At 36.5% G+C, this 20,983-nt stretch overlaps 1 protein-coding gene and 1 pseudogene across 1 annotated transcript; one reads left to right on the forward strand and one right to left on the reverse strand.

Moving 5' to 3' along the window:
• Positions 1-1,235: 1,235 nt before the first annotated feature.
• On the reverse strand, positions 1,236-6,895 carry LOC136280977 (D-inositol 3-phosphate glycosyltransferase-like; annotated as a pseudogene).
• A 1,429-nt stretch (positions 6,896-8,324) lies between these two features.
• LOC131789965 (uncharacterized) lies at positions 8,325-20,780 on the forward strand. The gene is made up of 12 exons (XM_066167015.1): positions 8,325-8,545; positions 8,632-8,738; positions 8,894-9,076; positions 9,917-9,987; positions 10,440-10,541; positions 11,566-11,638; positions 13,000-13,144; positions 14,443-14,599; positions 16,170-16,330; positions 16,424-16,563; positions 17,392-17,511; positions 18,091-20,780. The coding sequence occupies exons 1-12, from the start codon at positions 8,455-8,457 to the stop codon at positions 18,901-18,903; spliced, it is 2,163 nt and encodes a 720-aa protein (XP_066023112.1). The 5' UTR covers positions 8,325-8,454; the 3' UTR covers positions 18,904-20,780.
• Positions 20,781-20,983: the final 203 nt, after the last annotated feature.

The following is a 20,983-nucleotide window of genomic DNA, read 5'->3' on the forward strand; positions in this document are numbered from 1 at the left end:
ATTAACGTTTTCAACTCAGTTGTTAACACTAAATTACCTGCTATACTCTCCCACCGACACAGCACCACAATTTCTTTAGAAACTTACCCCTTTATTTCCATACATATCCTTTTAAATTAAAAGCAAAGTGGAAAGACCAGAAACTGTGACAAAAATACTACAAATATTATACAGCTTCATCCCAATCAGAAATTACTGGTACACAAAGGTCTTTGCTTCATTACATTTATTAACTTTACATGCATTTCCTGGAATAAGCACCCAGGCTTGAATTATTTCAAGTTGTGGCTTAGAGGAGGGGTGCTTATCAGAAGGAAGCTGCTTAATCAAGGGAGTGTTTAGTAAGAAACTGGAGACTCTACTGATTTGGCTGTAGTTGAAGCTTTATAGAGTTATAAATAAAGTGTTAATAAAATCAGGTTTTCCATTTATTTTGGACAGTGGGAGAGGAGGGGAGGATGATCACTCGATTGGGAAGGGGGAGGGGGTGTTAGTGTTCTTGCTTGCTCTGCTGACCTAGCTCACAAAAGTGTCACCTAAAATCAAACAATTTGAAAAGGAATTTAAAACGCCAACAAAACGCAAGAAGGGTGTAGTGAGGGAAGAGCTGTGATGGAACTAGTAACTTGAAGGGGGAAATGAAGACCGAGTAAATGTTTTAATTATAGAACATTAATTTTATCAAAGAGGGCCTTATTCAAACACAAATTTCCTATTTAGTTTAACTGCATAATTGACAATTGAGATTAATTTGTTACACCTGTCTTGATCTATAATGTTAGAGACTTTTCACCAGAACTGATAGTAATGCACTTGATTGATGCTTTTATATGAGGTTGAAGCTTGGTCGATATTAATTGTGTTAATTGTGTTAATTGTGTCAAGTTTCGGTTGTAATTGAAAATGCCTCTTAGCTGTTACTTTCATTGGTAAACAGTCAAGTTGTTCTGTTTGCTACCAAGATTAGTAAATAAATAAAAAATAGTCCTAACTGCTCGTTAACAACACAGCTAAAGCGAGGCCTTGACTTGGTTTGTTTTCAGTTGCTCCAAGTGATATCAAAGGACAGGATATGAAAGTCATGCTACAGAAAAGAATTTCTTATTGCCTTAGCAGTTTGGAAAACTTCCATAGTTTAATCATGTTCTATGACATCTGAATCACTAATTTGCAGTATTCACCGACCAGCCCTTTTCTTTGTTCTAGAGATAATTGACAGTTATCATTAAATGTCATGCTTTGCAAAGTTTACTCGCCTTGAACAGACTTTGTTTGTTCATTCCCGTCAGTTCTTTCTTTCTTTATAGAGGTTTTTGGAGCTTTTTCTGTAAAGAAAGGAGAGAAATAACATTATGGAATGCTACCTGGTTTGGAAACCCACAAATAGACTTGGATGGATGTCTAAACATTTGTTTTCCTCTCTCACTTCCACATTGTTTGAATGTAACAACCCTTAAAATCAATCTTGCCCCCAGTAATTTGTGCCTGCATACTTCCAACAGTATTTTATCACAGTATCTGAATCTAATAAATGTGAAAAAATACAAATTATGCAGTAATTAAGTGAAACCAAACACAGGTAAGACTCAAATCTTATAGCATGGGCACTCATATGAGGAAATAGAGTAATTGGTCATAGTATTCAACTGGAAGATACAGATAATCCTATCATTGAAGCAATGTAAAGCTGATTTACCAGATTTTTTTCATTCTCTTAAGAGCTCTCCTGTGACATACTTGATTCACTGATTTGTTCCTTACAATTCTCCTGACAGTTGCAGTCCTACTGTAATATTCCTAAATGTATCATGCTGAGTAAATTTTACTCACCTGGCACACACTCTTTTTTCTTATTTTTTTCTTATTTTTAGTTTATTTGAAGAAAATTAAACCAACTACCATAATTTCAGGCCATTTACCCACATGGCTGATTACCTGCACCGATTATCGCATACAGCAAAAAAAAATTAACAGATTACCTGCACTGGTGGATAACCCACCCATGTGGCCACATTTTGTGTGAGTGATCGTTCAGCATCATGTTGATTTGTTGAAAGAAAGCTGGGTGAGTGTTTAAACTTGAATTACTAAGTACTGTTGGTGATATATCCGGTTCCAATGGGCTTAACAAGTCCCTTAAAACGGGAAAATTCTCTCTCACCCAAGCTAGTGTTAAATGGAAATTTGTTTCTGATGCACTGGATATCTTTAGATTATTTTTGTCACCATCAAGGTCTTGTTTTCACGAATACTGATAACAATTTGTTTGTCACGCAACCAATTATTTGTGAAATAAACTCAAGTCGGCATCATGTTTTCATGCCACTTTGTGGCACTCTTAACACAATAATTGAGAGGTGCAAATGAATGTAGGTGAGGATTTTTTTCAATTCAACTACCAGTAGATTTTAAAATTTTCACATAACCTGCTCCTCCCTGTAACCTGCAGTGGTGTGCATTTAATGCAAAATCAACAGATTATCCACGGGTAAACAGCCGGATATTACGGTAGTTTGCAGTGTTCACCGACCAGCCCTATTCTTTGTTCTGGAGATAATTGACAATTATCATTAAATGTCATGCTTTGCAAAGTTTACTCACCTTGAACAGACTTTGTTTGTTCATTCCCATCAGTTCTTTTTTTCTCTAATGAGGTTTTTGGAGCTTTTTCTGTGGAGAAAGGAGAGAAATATCATATTATGGAATGCTACCTGGTTTGGAAAACTGCAAATAGACTACTATTTAGAAGAAAAGAAAAAGTAAAAATGATGGATGTCTTAACATTTCTTGTCCTCTCTCACTTCCACATTGGTTCAATGTTACTACCCTTAAAATCAATCTTGCCCCCTTTTTGCACGAAGATGCTTTATGTGACAGTGTTATGAGAAATTACACATTGATCAATTTTGGATATTTAAGGGATTAAACCAAAGCAACAAAATAGGAATGTTACACAAAATAAAAGGAAAAAGTCTAATATCCCTGAGGAGTCCCAGTCCCTCCCCTATAGTCCTTCCTTGTTGTTTTATCCAGGACGTCTCCCCAACCCCCCTTCCCCCTTTATATTTCCTATTGGTTGAAATACATAAATAGCTGAAGAGTTTATGTTAACGTGACTTCTTTTAATACTCTAACATAAACCACGCAGTTATATGTTCAAAAGCCAAACAAAACTCACAGCCCTGAATGCACAAATTATTATTATTAGATCATTAGAAGCACACACATTGGCATTAGTTCATGTACACGTGCATGTTTGCCACTTATGGATATGGCCCAGTAATTTATGCCTGCATACTTCCAACAGTATTTTATTACAGTAACTGAATCTAATGAATATGAAAAAATACAAATCATGCAGTAATTAAGTGAACCAAACACAGGTAAGACTCAAATCTTAGAGCAAGGGTACTCATTGGTCATAGTATTCAACTGGAAGATGCAGATAATATGAATGTTGAAGCAATGTAAAGCTGATTTACCAGAGTTTTTCATTCTTTTAAGAGCTCTTCTGTAGCATACTTGATTCACTGATTTGTTCCTGACAATGCTCCTGACAGTTGCAGTTTTACTGTAATATTGCTAAATGGATCATGCTAAGTAAAGTTTACTCACCTGGTACACACTCTTCTTTCTTATTTTTTTAATAAGTTCTAATTAGCTGTTTAGTGTATTTGAAGAAAATTAAACAAACTAAGCAAATTATTAATTCAAGTTTCTGCTCTAAATTAGACTGAACTTATCAATTGTTAATCAGAAATTATCTGCTGATTCAAGACAAACCTTCAACAATAATTAAACATTCAATGTTACGTAGAATTTTACAACTCTACTTTCTGACTGTCAGAGATCTTTTGTACAGTTCAAACAATATCATGCAAGCTTATTTTTAAGAAAAGAACCAAATTAGGGTATAACCTGCAATTTTAAATGTTCATTCACCCACCTGGTGCAGACTCACTTTGTTCCCTTCCATCTCTTTTCCCAACTTCTAGGCCACTGTGTGGAAGATCACCTACAGAAAGTGAAGAGAAATATTTATCAGATAAGCTGACATCTTAGCTAGCCTACATATAATTGTGTTCTGTCACACGTGTCATGCGTCTAGCGTTACCACACAGTTTAGCATTGTAGCAAGGTATCATGGTATTGATTTTCCATGTGATTTAGGGATTGTCATTGTATTGTCGTGCTCGCTGGTGAAAACCCTTTCTCATTTCACTGCGAAAATTTACTCCGAATAAATCTGGTTACACTGACTGATGAAGGATTTACGTCTCTTTTGTTACGGTGAGCAAACTTATGGATCAGGGTCCAAAGGATCAGAACAAATTGGCTGCCAATCATTTTAAAGCTTCAACATCTTACCCCCTTCTAGGCAACCCATGGGCAAATGGCAGTGAGGTTACCCAAGGTGTTGCCTGTGGGAGGGATGTTGAAGCTTTGAATTGATGGTGCATAACGGTTTGCAAAATTTTAGATGGCACAATTCTACTTTCATCACAAAATTGTTAGATTGATGTGTATGCTGTAAAAATACTCATGAAAATATTAATTTTGATAAATAATTTGACTTTTTTTAAGACCTGTGTCCTTCCCAGCAAACATTACTCATTGCTCATGGATTTTACAATTATCTTCCAAAATTTACCTTTTGCTGTCAAAACCTCCTTCCTTTGTGTTTGTTCTTTATTGTTTGAACTGCAAGGAACCTTTCCTGGAAATAAAGGAAATAAATAAAGCCAATTTAATTTCAGGATGCCATATTTCCTCCTATAAGTGCCTGCAAGGGGGGGAGGGGGGGGGAGCAACTTCCTGGATGGAAGGTGCTTAGTGGCATGAAATTTAAAAGAACAGATTAGACACCTAACAGAACTCTTCAATCACGTGGAGATTAAAATAACTGAATGGAAAAGAAACTATTCTCCTGCACTGATTCCACTATAGGTAAAATCCAAAAAGTTACAATTAAATGAAGCAGCAATAGAAACAGGTTTTCATTGTTCCCTACTATTTTAACAAAATGAGGGAGGAGGGGGGGGCATATATTTGAGGGGGTGCTTTTTGGAAATTACAGTCTAAGTGGTGAATGCTTATTTGGGGGGGGGCAGTTATTTGAACATGGGCTCTTATTCAAGGAAATACAATTTGTAATCTTGCAAAAAAATGTCTTAAATAAGTGATCTCTCTCTTGATTATTTTTTCAAAAATGACAGTAAGGGCATTAATAAGTAGCAACCTTCAGTGACCAATAACAAGAATTGGAGACAGTTCCTGATCATCTAATAGGTATGTACTTGAAAGTAACACAATTGTTTCTATTACAAAGGAATAATTAAAATCTTTCTTGGGGAAGTCAGTAGCTGTAATTCTCACGGTGCAAACATTCTTTGAAATTGACATTGACTTAGACATTACAGTTATCATTACAAAAGCAAACCTGTGATTACAGTCTCCTTAGGAGAGGGATTGGGAGCCAACTGCAGAATCATCTTCATAAACTTTTCACTTTCTTCCTTCCAGTGGTACCTCTTCCCATAATTCTCTCTCAGACGCACAGCGGAGGCATATCTCTCATCTGGTGATTGTTGTGATAGCTCTTGGATTTTGTTTGCCCATTCCTCTGGTGAAGCTGAGGGGATGACTACAGCCATCCCACCATCCACAGTTTGGAGGGCTTTGGCTATCCCACATTCCCTGGAGACCAGCAAAGGCACACCAGCCGATATGGCCTCTGGGCAACCAGACCGAAGCCCTCGGTGCGGGATGGCATCACAACTGCATCCGCTTGACGAAATATCTCTCTCGTTTCTTTGTAATTACAAAAGCCTTTGATGGTTAGTTGATTCCGTGTTATTTTCGTTTCCTCCAGGAACCATTTTTCGATCTTCCGTTGTTGATCTTGTGGTGCACCAACAAAAGTGAGCTCGAATCTTCTTTCCAATGAGGCCACAGCCTTACCGATTACATCGTATCCTTTGAGTTCAAAGTCCTCAAAGCTTCCCCGACCGAACATGAAGATACGAAACTCGTCTTCTCCTGATGATTCAAATTTCATCCATTCACGCGGCCTTGTGGTTGGATTGACAAACTTTTCGAAAATCCCTGGAGTAATGACTTCTACTTTAAAATCTGGCAAACTTCTTTGATATTTTCTTTGTAGTAGGGAGCCTACTGCAACGACTAAGTTAGATGCTTTGCACAGCTCCAGTTCTCGTTTGTTCTTCTCTTCGTTATCTGCAATTGCATCAGCCGTAACATTGCATTCCAGCTTGAATTTTCCAAGATCCTCGCAATACACATGAACAAAGTGTATCCACTTACAACCTGTTATTTGCTGAATGGAATAAGCCGCACCACCAAACTTCCTACCGTGGCCAACGACGATGTTAGGATTACGAAGCTCTGGTGGAGGAATTCGAATCCATTCAAGTGAATCACTGGATCCGGGAGGGCGCCGTGCTGTGATTAAATGGACACCATTGCTGCTCGCATCTTTTCGTTCTTCTTCTGTGCTTTGGCAAACAAAGCAGTGAACCTTAATTCTTTCTTTCGAATACTTCGCTAGATTCACAGCAATTTCCCTGTTAAACGTTGATAATCCACCTTTCGAGGAGCCCCACTCGCTACAGATAAACATAACATCAATCCACTGATCCACGATTACTTCAGCGCTACAAGATGCTCCGCTCTTGAGGTCTTCACTTTTCCCTGTATCTTTCACAGAATTCGCATTGAGTGCATTCGAAGATCCTCTTTCCATCTCAAAGCTCTTTTAATAGACAAATGTAAAGTGCAGAAAAAGACAGTTACTTCTTACGCTGGATCTTTACATACTCGGACCAACTTCCGCCTTCAAGTCACGTGAGATCACAGCTTTCCGAACACATTCCGGAAAAGTCACGAAAAGTAGAATAGTTCCAGGTCGACATCGACCGCTCTTTAAAATGGAAGAAAAATATTGTGGTCTTTTCCATTCTTCCTTCGTTCTATCTTGTTTCATGTACTTTTATTCCACCTTGCAATGCTTGATGAAAATATTTTTGAAGTTGGAATAATTAGAAAAGAAATGACTTTGTTTGTTTGGGTTTTTTTTTCCAATGGGGGATGTTCGGGCGGTTCTTGAACCTCTCGTTAACATTCGCTAGTTGTTGGGTGGTTAGATGATTGTGCCCGCTGAATGCAGTGTCACTGCCCTACACTATGGGGGTGGGGGGAGCAAAATCATCGGCAGCTTTGATTAAAAATATCAACCTCATAACCTTGTTAGCCGCTAAATGATGAAAAAAAAAGGTTATTATCTTTTGCAGTACTGAAGGGTAGGTTATGTGAAGCGGGCCTGGGTGGCTTGTCAAGCAAATCTATGTTTGAACTAGATGTCTCTTTAAATACATACTGTGAGACCAGTTCTCCAAATTTTTTACGATCGGTCATGCTGCCTCCGTGCGTTTATTGAACGGATTAACAATGAAATAAATATAAATGTGTTAAAAAAAAAAGATCTGGCCGAAACGAAGAGAATACTTTAATGATTTTAAAATGGCCGACTTAAATTTGTTTTGTTTTGTTTTGTTTTTTTTTTGGTGTCTTTTTTTTTCTTCTTTCCTTCATAGGATGATTGTGGTAAAGTACTGAAGTGTCATCATCACTTTTACAAGACACTGGGAAGCTTTTAACCCAGGCCTCCACGGCTGGGCGGTTGTGAGGATCCTACATTTTAGTTACAGCTAATCAGTAGGATATGGTTACGAGACTAGACGCTGAGTACGGAAAGTCGGGTGTACTGATCTTCTCCTTTTTCTTTCCTTTTAGTTTTTATTTTACTTTGTTTGTGTAGAAGAGGGGTATAAGGGTACCGTTTGGTGACGTGAGTCAGACTCGTAAAAACTCTTTTAAACGCTACAAACATTTGGCCATTTTTTGTCGTACACATGATCGATGCTCACATTACCCAGACCGTGAGTTGTTCTGACTCTCTTCTTTTACGATTTGCGAAACAATCTGTCGTCATCCATTTTATCGATTGATATGTGCTCGTTGCTTTAAAAACTTTTAAAAAAATTTTTCGTCGGAAAGAGTTTTTAATTATACTGATTTATATAACGATAAATTCCAAAATTTTCAGCTTCTCAAAAGGACTCGTTACCAGACATTTGAATTAAGGAACATACAGATGAAAATAAATAAAGTTATGAACTGAAAAAAAGGTAACTGAAAAATAAAGGCTCCCCGACCCGACCCTAGTTAGGGAGAAGTGTGCTTCTCCCCAGGCTTACCCGTTTTTTTTTTTTTAACCATGATGCAAGCGGAGAAAATTGTACGTGTTTGAAGCCTCTTTGTGTTATGGTTTTCGGTCGGATGAATTTATTTTGGTGGTGATAATCGCTAAAATGTGACACGAAAATTTATGGTAGCACTCTTCGAGGAGTCTCCCAGCATTGCTGAGGACGTAAAATGAACAATGAAAATAGCGGAGAGGTGGAGGATGGACAGATAGAGTCGCCTTTGAATGATTCGATTAACAGTAATTCGAAAACCTGCCAAGGTACTTTTAAGTAGTTAGCGTGATTTTATTGGAAAACTTGTCGGTTATCTCGAGTAACTCACGAACTGTTGTTTATCCCTGTACAGCTGTTGCCGAAAATGCATCAGAAAGTGTTAAACCGCCAAACAGTAAGATATTTCAGCTTCAAATGGATGAAATTGGTTCAAGAATTCGAGAGACCGAAGAGAAATTGGTAACACTTGTTGCACTTTGCTGATTAAGCCGATTTTGAATGAGTCCCTTTCATTGAGAGATATCTTGTCGTTTTCGCTGTTGTTATCGCAGGTGTAAAATCGTTTTTTCTTACTTTTTATTTGTTTATAAATGTCCTTAATTCTTTGCTTGTAGAAATCACTCGATAAGCAAGTGTTGCTGTCTGGGGGCAGAATTAACAAGTCGGCTGCCCCGGTCGATAAGGAGAAGTTGCACGAAGAACTTCAAGACCTACGCACTCAGCGCGAGAAAGTCATCGAAGAAAGGAAACAGTGTGATCTCGAACTCAAAGGGTTAAATGATCAAGTTCGGAAGATGGTATGTTGTATTTTGCACTCGAAATTCGCGAATACCACAACGACAGTATGTTTCTAAACTATTTTTAGCAAGTGACATGTAGGTTGCGAAAAACATTGTAGTGGTAAACCGCTATAAAACCGCTGTTTCCGATTTATTTTATTGTTATTCTCTGAATTGATCTGTGATCTTCCTTTTAATTGAAGGGTTACCAGCTTCTTTGCTTTTTTAATTTATTGATGTGATTACAATCGACCATTTTTCTGTTGAATGCGATTTATCGGAGTTATGAAATATAACTCAAGTTTGTAACTAAATTGGAATTGGATCATCACAAAAAAATCTTTTTATAGCCAGTTGACCTTATTATGTAATTTTTGTAACGATGTGTTTGGAGGAACAAATCTGTTTAGTCTACAGTAACGTGGTTTTTTTCCAAAGGGATGATGTTGAAATTTGATGTTAATTTATTCAACCCAAATACACGTTTTCTTTGAGTGACAATTATTTAGCGAACTGAAATTTGTATTCACCCACCATAGATTTTGTGAGTTTCCCATCTTGAAAATGCCAAAAAACAATGCAATCAAGATTTAAATGGTAATTTATAAAATTTAACAAGTTAAAGGGAAATGCAAAGCTATATTAAACAAAAAATACCGGCTGCTAAGGAAAAATTGTAGAAATGGAATTTTTCAGCTGGCCATATATTTTCTTTCCATGCATCTTCACCATGAAGTACCATGGACCTTCTCATGACAGTCTCTTTTAGAACAGAAGGAAATGTTGGTTCCATTTGGAGGGAGGATGGGGAATAATTTAAATTTTATTTATTTCTTTTTTTTGTTATTTAATTTCTAGAATGATGCATGCACAAAGCTTCAAGCAGCAACAAGATACAAATCAGAGGCCAGAATAGATGAAGCTGTGAGGTTTGTGTATTTTTTATCTCACTAATTGTTGATTCATTGTCTTGCCATTGACCATTTCACTTACATGATCTCAATTTAAATTCTCCACTTTGTCTTCTATCCATTTCTCATGATTGTATCTCAGAGAATTTGATCTTTAATCAAATAGTGTCCTTATGTGATATTTTGTGAACTTCTCATCATCTTCCTGACTGATATTATGTTAATTTTTCAAGGAGAAATTACTTATTGGTCATGCACGAAAGTGAGAGAGTTAATATATTTACAATAAATTTGTTATTGGCTAATGTTGAAGATAATCTCGTGGTCATGCAGATTTTCTTCCAGTCTGAAACAAAGAGATGTTAACCTGTACAAGCTATGATAACACCGTCAGTTATACGATAACATCACATAATCAAAGTGATCAAAAATAGTGGTTCAACTAATTGGAGGTTGGTATGTCTGTGCAGGAGACTAGAACACCAGATGCAGGCACAGCAACTTAATTTAAGGGAAGAGAAAAGGATTGTGGCAGAGATTGACACACTCAAGCGATCAAAGAGAAGTTTAAAGTAAGTAACATGAGTAGGATAACCCCATTACACCTGAACATCAGCATGCATTTTCCCTATACTGTTCTTTATACATTTCTTAAGGTGCTGACTAGGAGAGTTTGTTTAATGATCAAGAGCTTCTTTAGTTCATGATCATTTCCGTTATTCTCATGACCTTACTGTGTGATTTAAAGGTGATGATGTGAGGAGAAATAGGATGCCAGTCACTCTTAGGGGTTTAAGGGTGAACCCTTAAACTCTTGTATCAAATTTGTAAATCTCTTTATTGTCAACCATACAATTCTTGTAATGTTGGTTCAGAGAATTTAGAATTGAATCAACAAATTATCCCCAAATTGATATTTTTCTTTATTCTCATCACTTTTCTGGTTGATATTGTATTTATATTGTAAGGATAAATTCTTTCTTGGTCACTCATGGGAGTTAAAGGGTAAAACAAGTAGATTGGAATCCCAAGTGGTGACTTCTGTTAAATCTTGAACTCTGTAAGAGACAGAATATCTCCCTACAATATCAGTACAATATTTAAGCAAATGAGTGATGAGATTGAAGGAAAATATCAATCAGGGGATTATTAGTTGATCCAATACCAAGTTCTCTGAACTAACTTTATAATAATCATATCATGGTAGATGGTAATGGAAATTAGTAATGAGATTTGGGAGTGGAAGAGTTTAATTAAACCTTGTGATTAAAAGAGCTTAATTATGTTTTGCATTAATTTTAGGATGCCTTAGTGTTCTTGTTGATGTTGATGTTGATGTTGTTTGTTTTTTTTATTTGCACTCTATTTTTAAGAAAGCAAAATCCAACTTTTGAAGAATCACTGAATGGTTACTGAGATGGAAACTGCATTCAATACATTCAAGCAAGCAAGCGCCAAAAAAAAACCAGAAAATTTTATCTTTTAAGTACACTCTGAGACATTTCCATGAGGTTCATCAGATGTGTGAACAGTTACTTTCAAAACCTTCAACAATGAATGCAAAACAAAATTGAAAATATTTCTATTTCAATACAGGGAATACTTAGACCTTAAACAGCATGTGGACCAGCTGAGGAACAAACAGAAACACTTAAGGTCACAGAGAGATGTGAGTAACATACAAAGCTTGTAAGATTACATTTTGCATCAAAGACAGACCTCTTTCCTGGAAAGACAAAGTTTGCTCTAGAAACAGTAGAATTACATGTACTAGGTATTAATCTCTACTTTTTAGGAAGGATTAGGGATTAATATCCATTTCTTGACTGAGCAGAAGGGCTAGATAGTAAATATTCAGTCATGATGTGTGCCTGATTGCAGTGAGGTTTGTGGATCATGACTAAGGGCCAAATATTTTCCTGTCCAGTCTGACCAAACTCAGTCAATAAGTATGTTATTATATGAACTCAAGGTTTCCAAAAAATGAAATGTTATGTTTGAAACTAAATAGGATGTGATAACTAACATGAGAAAGGTGCATGATGGACTGAGCTACAGATTCTTAAATAGTTGTTATTTAACATGCAATGTTGAAAACATGAAAAAGCTGCAGCACGCTTCTTTATTGATTCATGGTTTATTCAATTATGATTCTGTTACAATGCCTGGGTTAACTCCCACTCACAACTCTTAGCTGTTTGGAAAGTAACAGACACAAAAATGTCCTGTTGCAAGCACATTGAACAAGGCCATATACGGGTGAAAAAAACATCTGCAGCTACATGTTTGTTTGGTCATGTTATAGACCAAGGAAATCACTTAATATATAAGTGTCAATCAAATTGACTAATTAACACATCATACTGTTTCCAACAGCAAGTCAGAAGAAGAAAGTAATGCGTTTCCCTTTTTCATTCCAGTTTTAATTTCTCTAAGTTTAACCCTTTAATTCTCAGAAGTGATTAACATGTAACTTCTCCCTATAATATCTAAACATTATCCAGCAAACATGTCATGAGAATATTCAAACTTATCAGGTAGAAATTGTTATCCTGATCAAACACCAAATTCTTGTAACTTATTTATGAGGAAATGTGTAGCAGCTAGAGGGGAGAATTAACAATCAGATCATGGGAGTTAAAGGGTTAAGACAGTGAAAACTGATGTTTTGGAAAATTCTACATGGAGTTGCATCAACCCTTGCTGCCCTATACACAGCTTTCACTGTGGTTTTGTAAGACACTGGCAGCATTTCTTGATTTTAGGGAATAACAAAAGTTCACTGTCAAAAAATTGTCTTTAAATGTGCTTATTTACCATAAAGAAGATGAAAATTTGTGGGTAAAAAATATTTTGTAATATTGCTTGAAGTAACTCTTTTCCACTTCGTCAGGCAAATAAAAGTTTATTTCTGGTATAATTAACAATTGCCAGTTCACTTTTTGAGTTTATTATGTTAATGCCAGAGCCACTAGTAATTAGCAAACTATCTTTTATCAACAAAATTAATGCTAATCACTCACTTATCAGGCATGTGTGAGAAGAATAAATGGCTTGAAGGCAAGAGAAGAGAAGTTGAAGAACCAGTTAGATTCAGCTGATGTCTGTAGTGAAAATGAAGAAGCAAAAATTCAGCAGCGTGAACATCTGAATACAATAGAAATTCTCAAAAAAGGTAAATAACTGTAAATCAAGGCTTTTGCTTTTATATTTCTTGTGCAAAATCTGTACAGTGAAGCTGCTCAAGGAAAATTGCTGTTTCAAAAACTGGCCTTGGTTGTTTGGGAGGGTAGATATTTCTATCTGACAGATAACACACTATCTAGGGGATATGTGTTAACAAAATATACTATATTATCCATTGGATAGAGATATTATTATTTAGTGGACAGCAATATTCACCCTTTGACTAACCAGGGCCTGATCTGCAAAGTTCCCAATGAGAAAAGTAAAAAGCATTCTCCAGTGAGGTCGGTATACATGTATACAGCACTAAATTTGCACATTGAAAACTTGCACAAAATCAATGAATACTTTGTGGTAGGTTATAGGGAACCTTGCTTAACCCTTTAACACCCGTGAGTGACCAAGACAGAATTTCTCCTTACAATATCAATACAAAATCAAGAAGACAAGTGATGAGAACCAAGAAAAGTATCAATAGTCCATTTTACGGTTGTGAGCTTGGTTGCCAAGCCTTTGAACAGGAATGAGGCTAAGGGTGACCTTGTTATGATACAAACCTTGCTGCTTTCCAAATGCAAATTACTTTGTTATCATGCTAACTAGATACTGGTCTCTATCACAACAAGGACACCTTCAGCCTCACTCCAAATCAAAGGCTTGGCAACTAAGCACATAACTTTAAAATGGCTTATTATGGGGTTATTACTGTCAGTAGATGATCCAATACCAAATTCTCAGAAGTAACAGCGGAAGAATTGTATAGCAGGCAGTAAGGAGAATTACTAATGAGATCTTGGGAGTTAAAGGGTTAAACCAGTGTGTGAACCTGAGCCGTTGAATTTCCGATCAACAGAAACAATTGTTAGAAGAAATGGGCTAAAGGGGTGGAATGTTACATTGCAAAAAATTCAAATTGGCAGTCTTAGTGATTATTTTTTTCAGAGGGAGAAGTTATCTCCAAAACTCTAGCTCATGAATCGTCAGGATTTCCAAGCACCTTGCAACAATAAAAACACTCGGTGTACAGTCTTGTACTTTTGTTTTGTTTCTCAGTGTTCGGATACCCTGATAAAACACAAGCTAGAGTTTTGGAAATAGTATGAACAATGTTGGTTGTGATGACCTCTGAAATGATCTTTTTTATGCACAGAAAAACACTTGGTTTTTTGAAGTAGCTTGTTTTCCATGGCTGGGTCAAGTACAAAGGGTACTTGCAAAGTAGATTCTAAGTAAAATCTGTTTATTGGTGTCTAGATAAATTCTCACATTTCTCTCTTTGGTTTGAAGAGCTGGATGACCTTCATAGAGAGAGAAGAGAGCGGAAAGCAAAGTTTTCTAAGGAAAAGAATGATTATTACTCGGCCATTAGAGAAATGAAGTCTCAAAAACAAAGAGAGGAGGCTACAAGGAGAAAGAATGAAAAGCAAACCATGATGAAAGCTGTGTAAGTTTTGAACCAATTGCATTGACAGTACCTGTTTACCTCTTATGGAAGTTTTAAGGTTTACAAATGAGTGAGAAACTGTTTTAAGCCTAAAATCTCAAATCTTGAATCTCCCTAAGTTGGCTTAGGGAGATTTGAAGACAGTACATAGATTAGGAGGGGTCAGGGGGGGTCAGTTACAGCTGTTTGCAAAAAGGTTGTGGGAAAAAAGGAGAAAGAGCACCCAACAATCTCAAAAGGTAATCTGGTTATCCTGTAATCAGTGGGTTTTAATAAGTGAAACAAACAATTATGGGCAAAGGGGCTAGTGAACTGGGGATGGATACCAACATGTTTGTGAGTGCAGGAGGAAGTCAGGACAATAGAATATTATGTTGTAAACCATTTTTTCTTCAGGGTACTTCAAATTTGCTCTTATAAAATTTGCGTCATCTTTGTCTTTCATTTGAATCAGTTCCTTATTTTTTGTTTTTCACAAGTTTAAAATATAAGAAATTCATCAATCCTGCTCAGCCTTTTCCTAACAGTGATATTTTCTTGAATTTCCCTGAACTCCTGAGGTCAAGAAACCATGAACTAAAAACTGCCCACAATGTCTTATGGGGTTGTCTGGTGCTCTGTGCTTATCTAACAGCCTTTCCGCAAACAGCTGTATACAGTAAAGTGAAATTTAAGCCCTTTAAAGTATTCGACAATCCCTAAACTTGATCAGTTAAAACCTAAATGTCACACCAGAGAGGTCGGCTCTTTTGATTGTGCACTGCAGTGATCAAACCCTTATGCTAAGAAATCTGAAATTTGAAGCCGTGTGATTTTGTGCTCTGTACCCATCTCACCTACTTCAGTAATTTCATCCCAGTCTCTCTCAACAAATAAAAAATGCTGGAATTGTTCCACATGATTTAAATTTAACAAATCACCAATAGTCCATTTTACAGTTGCATGCTAAGTTGTCAAGCCTTTAAACAGGAGTGAGGCTAAGGGTGACCTTGTCATGATTCAAGCCTTGCTGCTTTTCAAATGGAAATTACTTTGTTATCATGCTGAGTAGATACTGGTCTCTATCACAACACGGTCAACTTCAGCCTCACTCCAAATCATAGGCTTGGCCACTAAAACAACTGTAAAATGGCCTATTGAAAATAGACCTTCCATGAACAGAAAACCCTTTAAATTATCAATGCACATGAATATAACTTCCCTACTGATAGATTAGACATGTAAATATGATTTAATCTCACCTGCGACGTTGCAAACATATTAGTAAATTATTTTGGTTTTTTGAAGACATTCAGACTATCTGAAAGGTTTGGCTTTTGTGACCCTGTGTAGAACTCTTTGTGCTTTTTAACAGTTTAATTGAAATAAATCTTTTAACTCCCAACTGACCAATTAGTTATTCTCCCAACTGATACACTCCCTTGTAAATTAGCCAGGAGAATTTCATTTACATCAAGATAACACCCACTAACTGACAAGCACTGTTTGAAAAATAGTGTATGGGAAATGCAATGAGAAGTTACAAGTTAATCAATTTATCAAAGGGTTAAAGCATGTGTTTACACTGCAGAGTCAGTAGTAGAGCCACACAACAGCTCTATGAAAAGGAGAAATCACTTTGTGACACTCTCATCAGCTATATGGAGAAGTTGCACACAAGTTTGGTTCATCTTCCAGAAATTCAAGGCACAGCTTCAATAGACAAGGAACCAGTGGTCTCTTTATCAGCAAGTACGAACATGTTTCTTAGAGAGTGCATTTTATTGTCAGTGGCTCTTGCATTTGGTATTGATAAAATTTGATCAACCAGTATGTCATTGCCAGGTGCTGATTTTTCTTCATCTGTTGAGGGAATGTTTCTCAGGCGCAAGTCAGAGGCTGATGATCTGGTTGGTGTCTTTGCTGGAGTTCACAGAATATCACGCAAAGGCAGTCGCAAAGGAAGGCGTTCATCAGCAAAAGAGGTCTGTACCTAATTATTGACAAAAAAAATTGGTATTTGAAATATTCACCAGCATGGAGATGTATTTGTCAGAGTTTTGAGGTCAGAGTGATTCTAAAATACAGTATAGTTTCATTTACTCCCATGAGTGACCAAGATAGATTTTCTCCTTACCATGTCAAGACAATATCAAGCAGACAAGTGATGAGAATGTAGAAAAAGTAACAATAAGGGATCATTACGTGTAGCTGATCCAATACCAAATTCTCCAAGTTAACATCATAAGAATTGTATGGCAGACAGTACAGAGAATTACTATTGAGATCCTAGGAGCGAATGGGTTAAGTTGTACTAATCATTTTAAAGAAGCTAGTATACCTGAGTTCCATTTAGGTTGTGTCAGAGTTACTGACAGCAACCATATCAGGAAGAAGAAATGAACTTTGCCAACCAAAATAATTTCAGTGAAATTTGCCAATGACTGTTCAGGGTGTCATGAAGGAAATGTGAACGTTATCATTACCAGGCATTTAAAGGCTCATGACACAGAGAGATAAACATTGCTAGCATAAACTTTAATGTAATGTTGCAAAAGATATCCTTTTTATGTGACTAAAATTTTATTTCTGGCAACAGTTTTTATGACTTTAGATTGTCTAGTGGTGACTTGGAAAAAGTAAAGTGCTAGATCCTGAATTGTCAGAGTACCAGAGAATAATTCCCAGCCCAATTCATCAATAATTATGTGACTGACTAATTTAAATGTTATATTTGATGATTTCCCATTAGTAACTTTCTCTAAAAAATATTTTTTTGCTTAATGTAAACTTGTACTTTTACTCAATTTCAGGCACCTCGTAAATTGAACCTTCATCCTGAAGTTGTTGAGCATCTTTTAACACTTGGTTTATCACCTCCCAGTACTGCCACTGACATTCCAAAGGTTCTTGGAGAGCTTCACGAAAAGAAGGTATACCTCTTTACTAAGGGTGTATTATTTTAGTGTGTCTGTAAATTATCCTTGAGCTCACCTTCTGGTTAATAAATAGATTTTGTGTTAATAATAAAACATATAACTGTTTGTCTCATGATGAAGTCAATTAAGATAAAGAAAATGACGTTTCAACTGTGTAGTGCTAGTTGTTGTCATTCCATGTTGTTGTACGTCTGTTCTGTAAGAGATCACTGAAGACATCAAAATCTGATAAGAACAAAAAAAAGAGGCACATAAGGGGCTGCCAAGTGTGTCACTAATGTTCAGTGACAGACCCACAGCAACATGGAATCTATTTTTCTTTTTTGGTGAGGAGGCAAAAAATTGTTTATGCATGGTGGTGTTATTCATACATCTGTCCTCCAATAGATCATATTAAGTTAAAAACCAATAAATTTGTATGGAGGTCAGCTGATTATGTAATTAATATTAGTCACAACTCCATCCTTTGTTACCAATCTAAGTCACTTTGAGAAGTTATCACTGGAATCAAGCTAACAGTTTCTTTAATTGATCACTAGTTGTATTAGCTCATTGCATTGCATTGATTTTCAGGAGTTCTATAATAATCCCCCTTCCTCAAGCTCTTTGTTGGCACTTGCCAGTAACGATCCCATGTCACCAATAAGTGAAGAAGCTACACCAGAATTTCCAACTAAATTTGAGGAAAAGGATGCAAGTAAAACCACTGATACTTCAGCTCAAATTGAGAGCACAGCAGAGAAAGATGAAGAGGGAGGTGAAAATTTGCACATCATTGTTCCTCAGTCTTCTTTAACTGAAGGTCATGAAGTGTCTAGTAGAAAAAATTTGGTTGAAGTGAACACTGAATCAGCTGAGAACTTGAACGGCTTGGTACCAGGAACAGATGAAAATGTGTCAAATGTTGAGAGAGTAGAGCTTGAAAAGTCAGCTTCTAGTGAAATTTCTACAGACCCAGCAGTTGCCAGTGGGAATTCTGATATAAATGTAGGCGGTGAAGAGAATCACAAGCTTACAAACACTTTGAATGAACCTACTGGTGTATCAGTCGTCTCTTCTGCACCTAGTGATAATTTGTGTGATTCAGGCGAGGTTGTTGCCAACTGTTCTGATGTGGAGAATTTCAGTCACGTAAAGGAAGAGAAACAAAGAATAGGCCAGATGCTCTCCAAGTCTGAAAAAACAGACATTACTTCGCAAGATAATATTTCCACACCACTTTCTCACAACAGCACAAGTACAGAACATCCCAATTTCACCAGCCCATCACCTCACAGTCCAAAGCTCTCCTCAGAACAAAATTGTTTGGAAAGTGCCTATGATAAGAACCCCCTAAATGATGGACACAATATAGTTAAAATACAATATGAGAAGTGCCCTGCATAGATCACTAGGTTAATCATGTCTACAAGATATCTTTTAAAAACCTCTTTTACAAATAGTAGTTATTGTTAGGATCCTTTCATGAGCGTGTATGTGCTCTTGAATCAGCTTTTTGGAAAGCTCTCCTGTGGCAATTAAAATTCTAAAATGGAAAGGGACATCTCAAAGCTCAGTACTCAGATAACATAGGAAAAAGTGGCAAATTTTTATGAAAACGATCACTTTTAAATGATGTGTTAGGCAGGTTGTTCACTCTGCACTGTTACTTCTGCCAAGATGTTGGTAATAACCCCATCTTTGTTAAGGTGATTTATGGTTTTGACACTCAGAATGACACTTTCCATAATGGGCCACTGTCGCATTTCTACCTGTAATCTTCTCTAAAATGTTCAGACATATTGGACCAAGTAGTATTTTGGCCATATTTAAGAAATGTTACTAACAGACAATATCAGTGCTGAAAAATTTGCATTCATTTCAAATTTTCCATTTAAAAAAAAAAAAACCAGTCTTTTGTACATAATGAAAGGCTTGGCATTAAGCCGCATGTAATTTTTACTTGTGTGTGCATTTGCAGATCAAATGATACCATAATGAGGACCAATTTTTAATCAGAATTTTTATTAGATAAGTCAGTATTCTCCTTCTGGGCAAAGACTTTGTTATTAATGAGGTGTGATAAGATTGGAAATTTGACACAAAGTTAATTGATTTGAACAAACTGCCTCCATTTCACGTGGGCAACTTTTTAAAACTGGGTTTGAGATGAACCAGTTGATGCCTAAGAGTGATGAGCATCTAATTTCTCCCTACAATATCAGCCCTGAATCACACATTTAGGTCACAAGAACAAATGAAATGATCACCAATTAAAGAAGTTCCTGATTCTTAAACAAATTCTCCTTGTCAGCATTTATGGAAATGTATAGAGAACAGAAATGAGAATGTGCATACTGATGTTGGGGTGTAAAGCTATAAGAGATGAAATGGCTTAAGGAAAAACTCTTTTCCTTTGAAATATAATTTGTGGCTAGGCAGGAAAGGTGTGGTGTTTGTTGTGTTGTAAATATCTATCAAGTGGTCTCATCATAAGATATGTCAGCCGTAGGTTTCTTGTTGAACTTACCTGGCTCAGTCTGTGGTAAAAGTTTGATTTCATTGCTGAATTTCTTGTGGCTTTAATGTTTCTGTGGTTTAACCCTTCAACACCTAAGAGTGATTTACATGTTACTTCTTCTTACAGTATCACTGTTGAATAAAGTATTAAGGGCATGAGAATCAAGGAAATGATCATCTACAAGAGAAGCTCTTGATTGTTGAACACATTCTCTGTGTCATTACCATAGGAAATGTAGAGAAAACAGTATGGAAAATATGCACACTGATCTTAGGTTTAAATAGATCAGGGTATCTGACTGATTGATGTGATCTCTCTATACTGCATTTTAAACATATTCTTTCTTCAACCCAGGAGAGAGGAATTTAGTACATATTTTAAAAATTCAAATGTTATGTGGGATAGTCTAAGGTGAAATAAAATATTTCACTTGATTTGTTCTCAATTTCATTTTGGTTACATGGGTCAAATTAGTGACATCCATTATAGTGAGATTCTTGTAGCCACAGTGAAACTCCTCATTAAAAAAGTACCAAAATTAAAGGAAATGAATGAATTTATGTTGTCTATACACAATGGTTGTGTAAGAGCAATCTCTTGTAGATCCATGGAGATAAGAAAGGACACAAATTAACCCACCACGTTGATTTCATTGAGCTGTAACTTTTGGAGCGCCAGAGAGAGTTTAAATTAGTCGCACTTTTTTTAATGTAATTTGTGATGGGTGTCTTAATAATAGTGAATTTGTTGATTAAAAGAGAAAAGAGTGAAAAAAAAAGTTTTTGAAGTGAAACCTTTTCATCGTCGTTGTATTTAAGGCCAAACGCATCCCATCGGGCACACGGAAGGGGGGTGCTAAACGCAATTCTTGTTGAGGTAGGAGAGGGGGAGGGGTGGGGCGCAGATTCAGCTCTATAAGAGCTCATTACCAGACCAGGCACACTGATCTAACCCTGGCTTCTGATA

Source organism: Pocillopora verrucosa, chromosome 5 (assembly GCF_036669915.1).
Source record: "Pocillopora verrucosa isolate sample1 chromosome 5, ASM3666991v2, whole genome shotgun sequence".
NCBI lineage: Eukaryota > Metazoa > Cnidaria > Anthozoa > Scleractinia > Pocilloporidae > Pocillopora > Pocillopora verrucosa.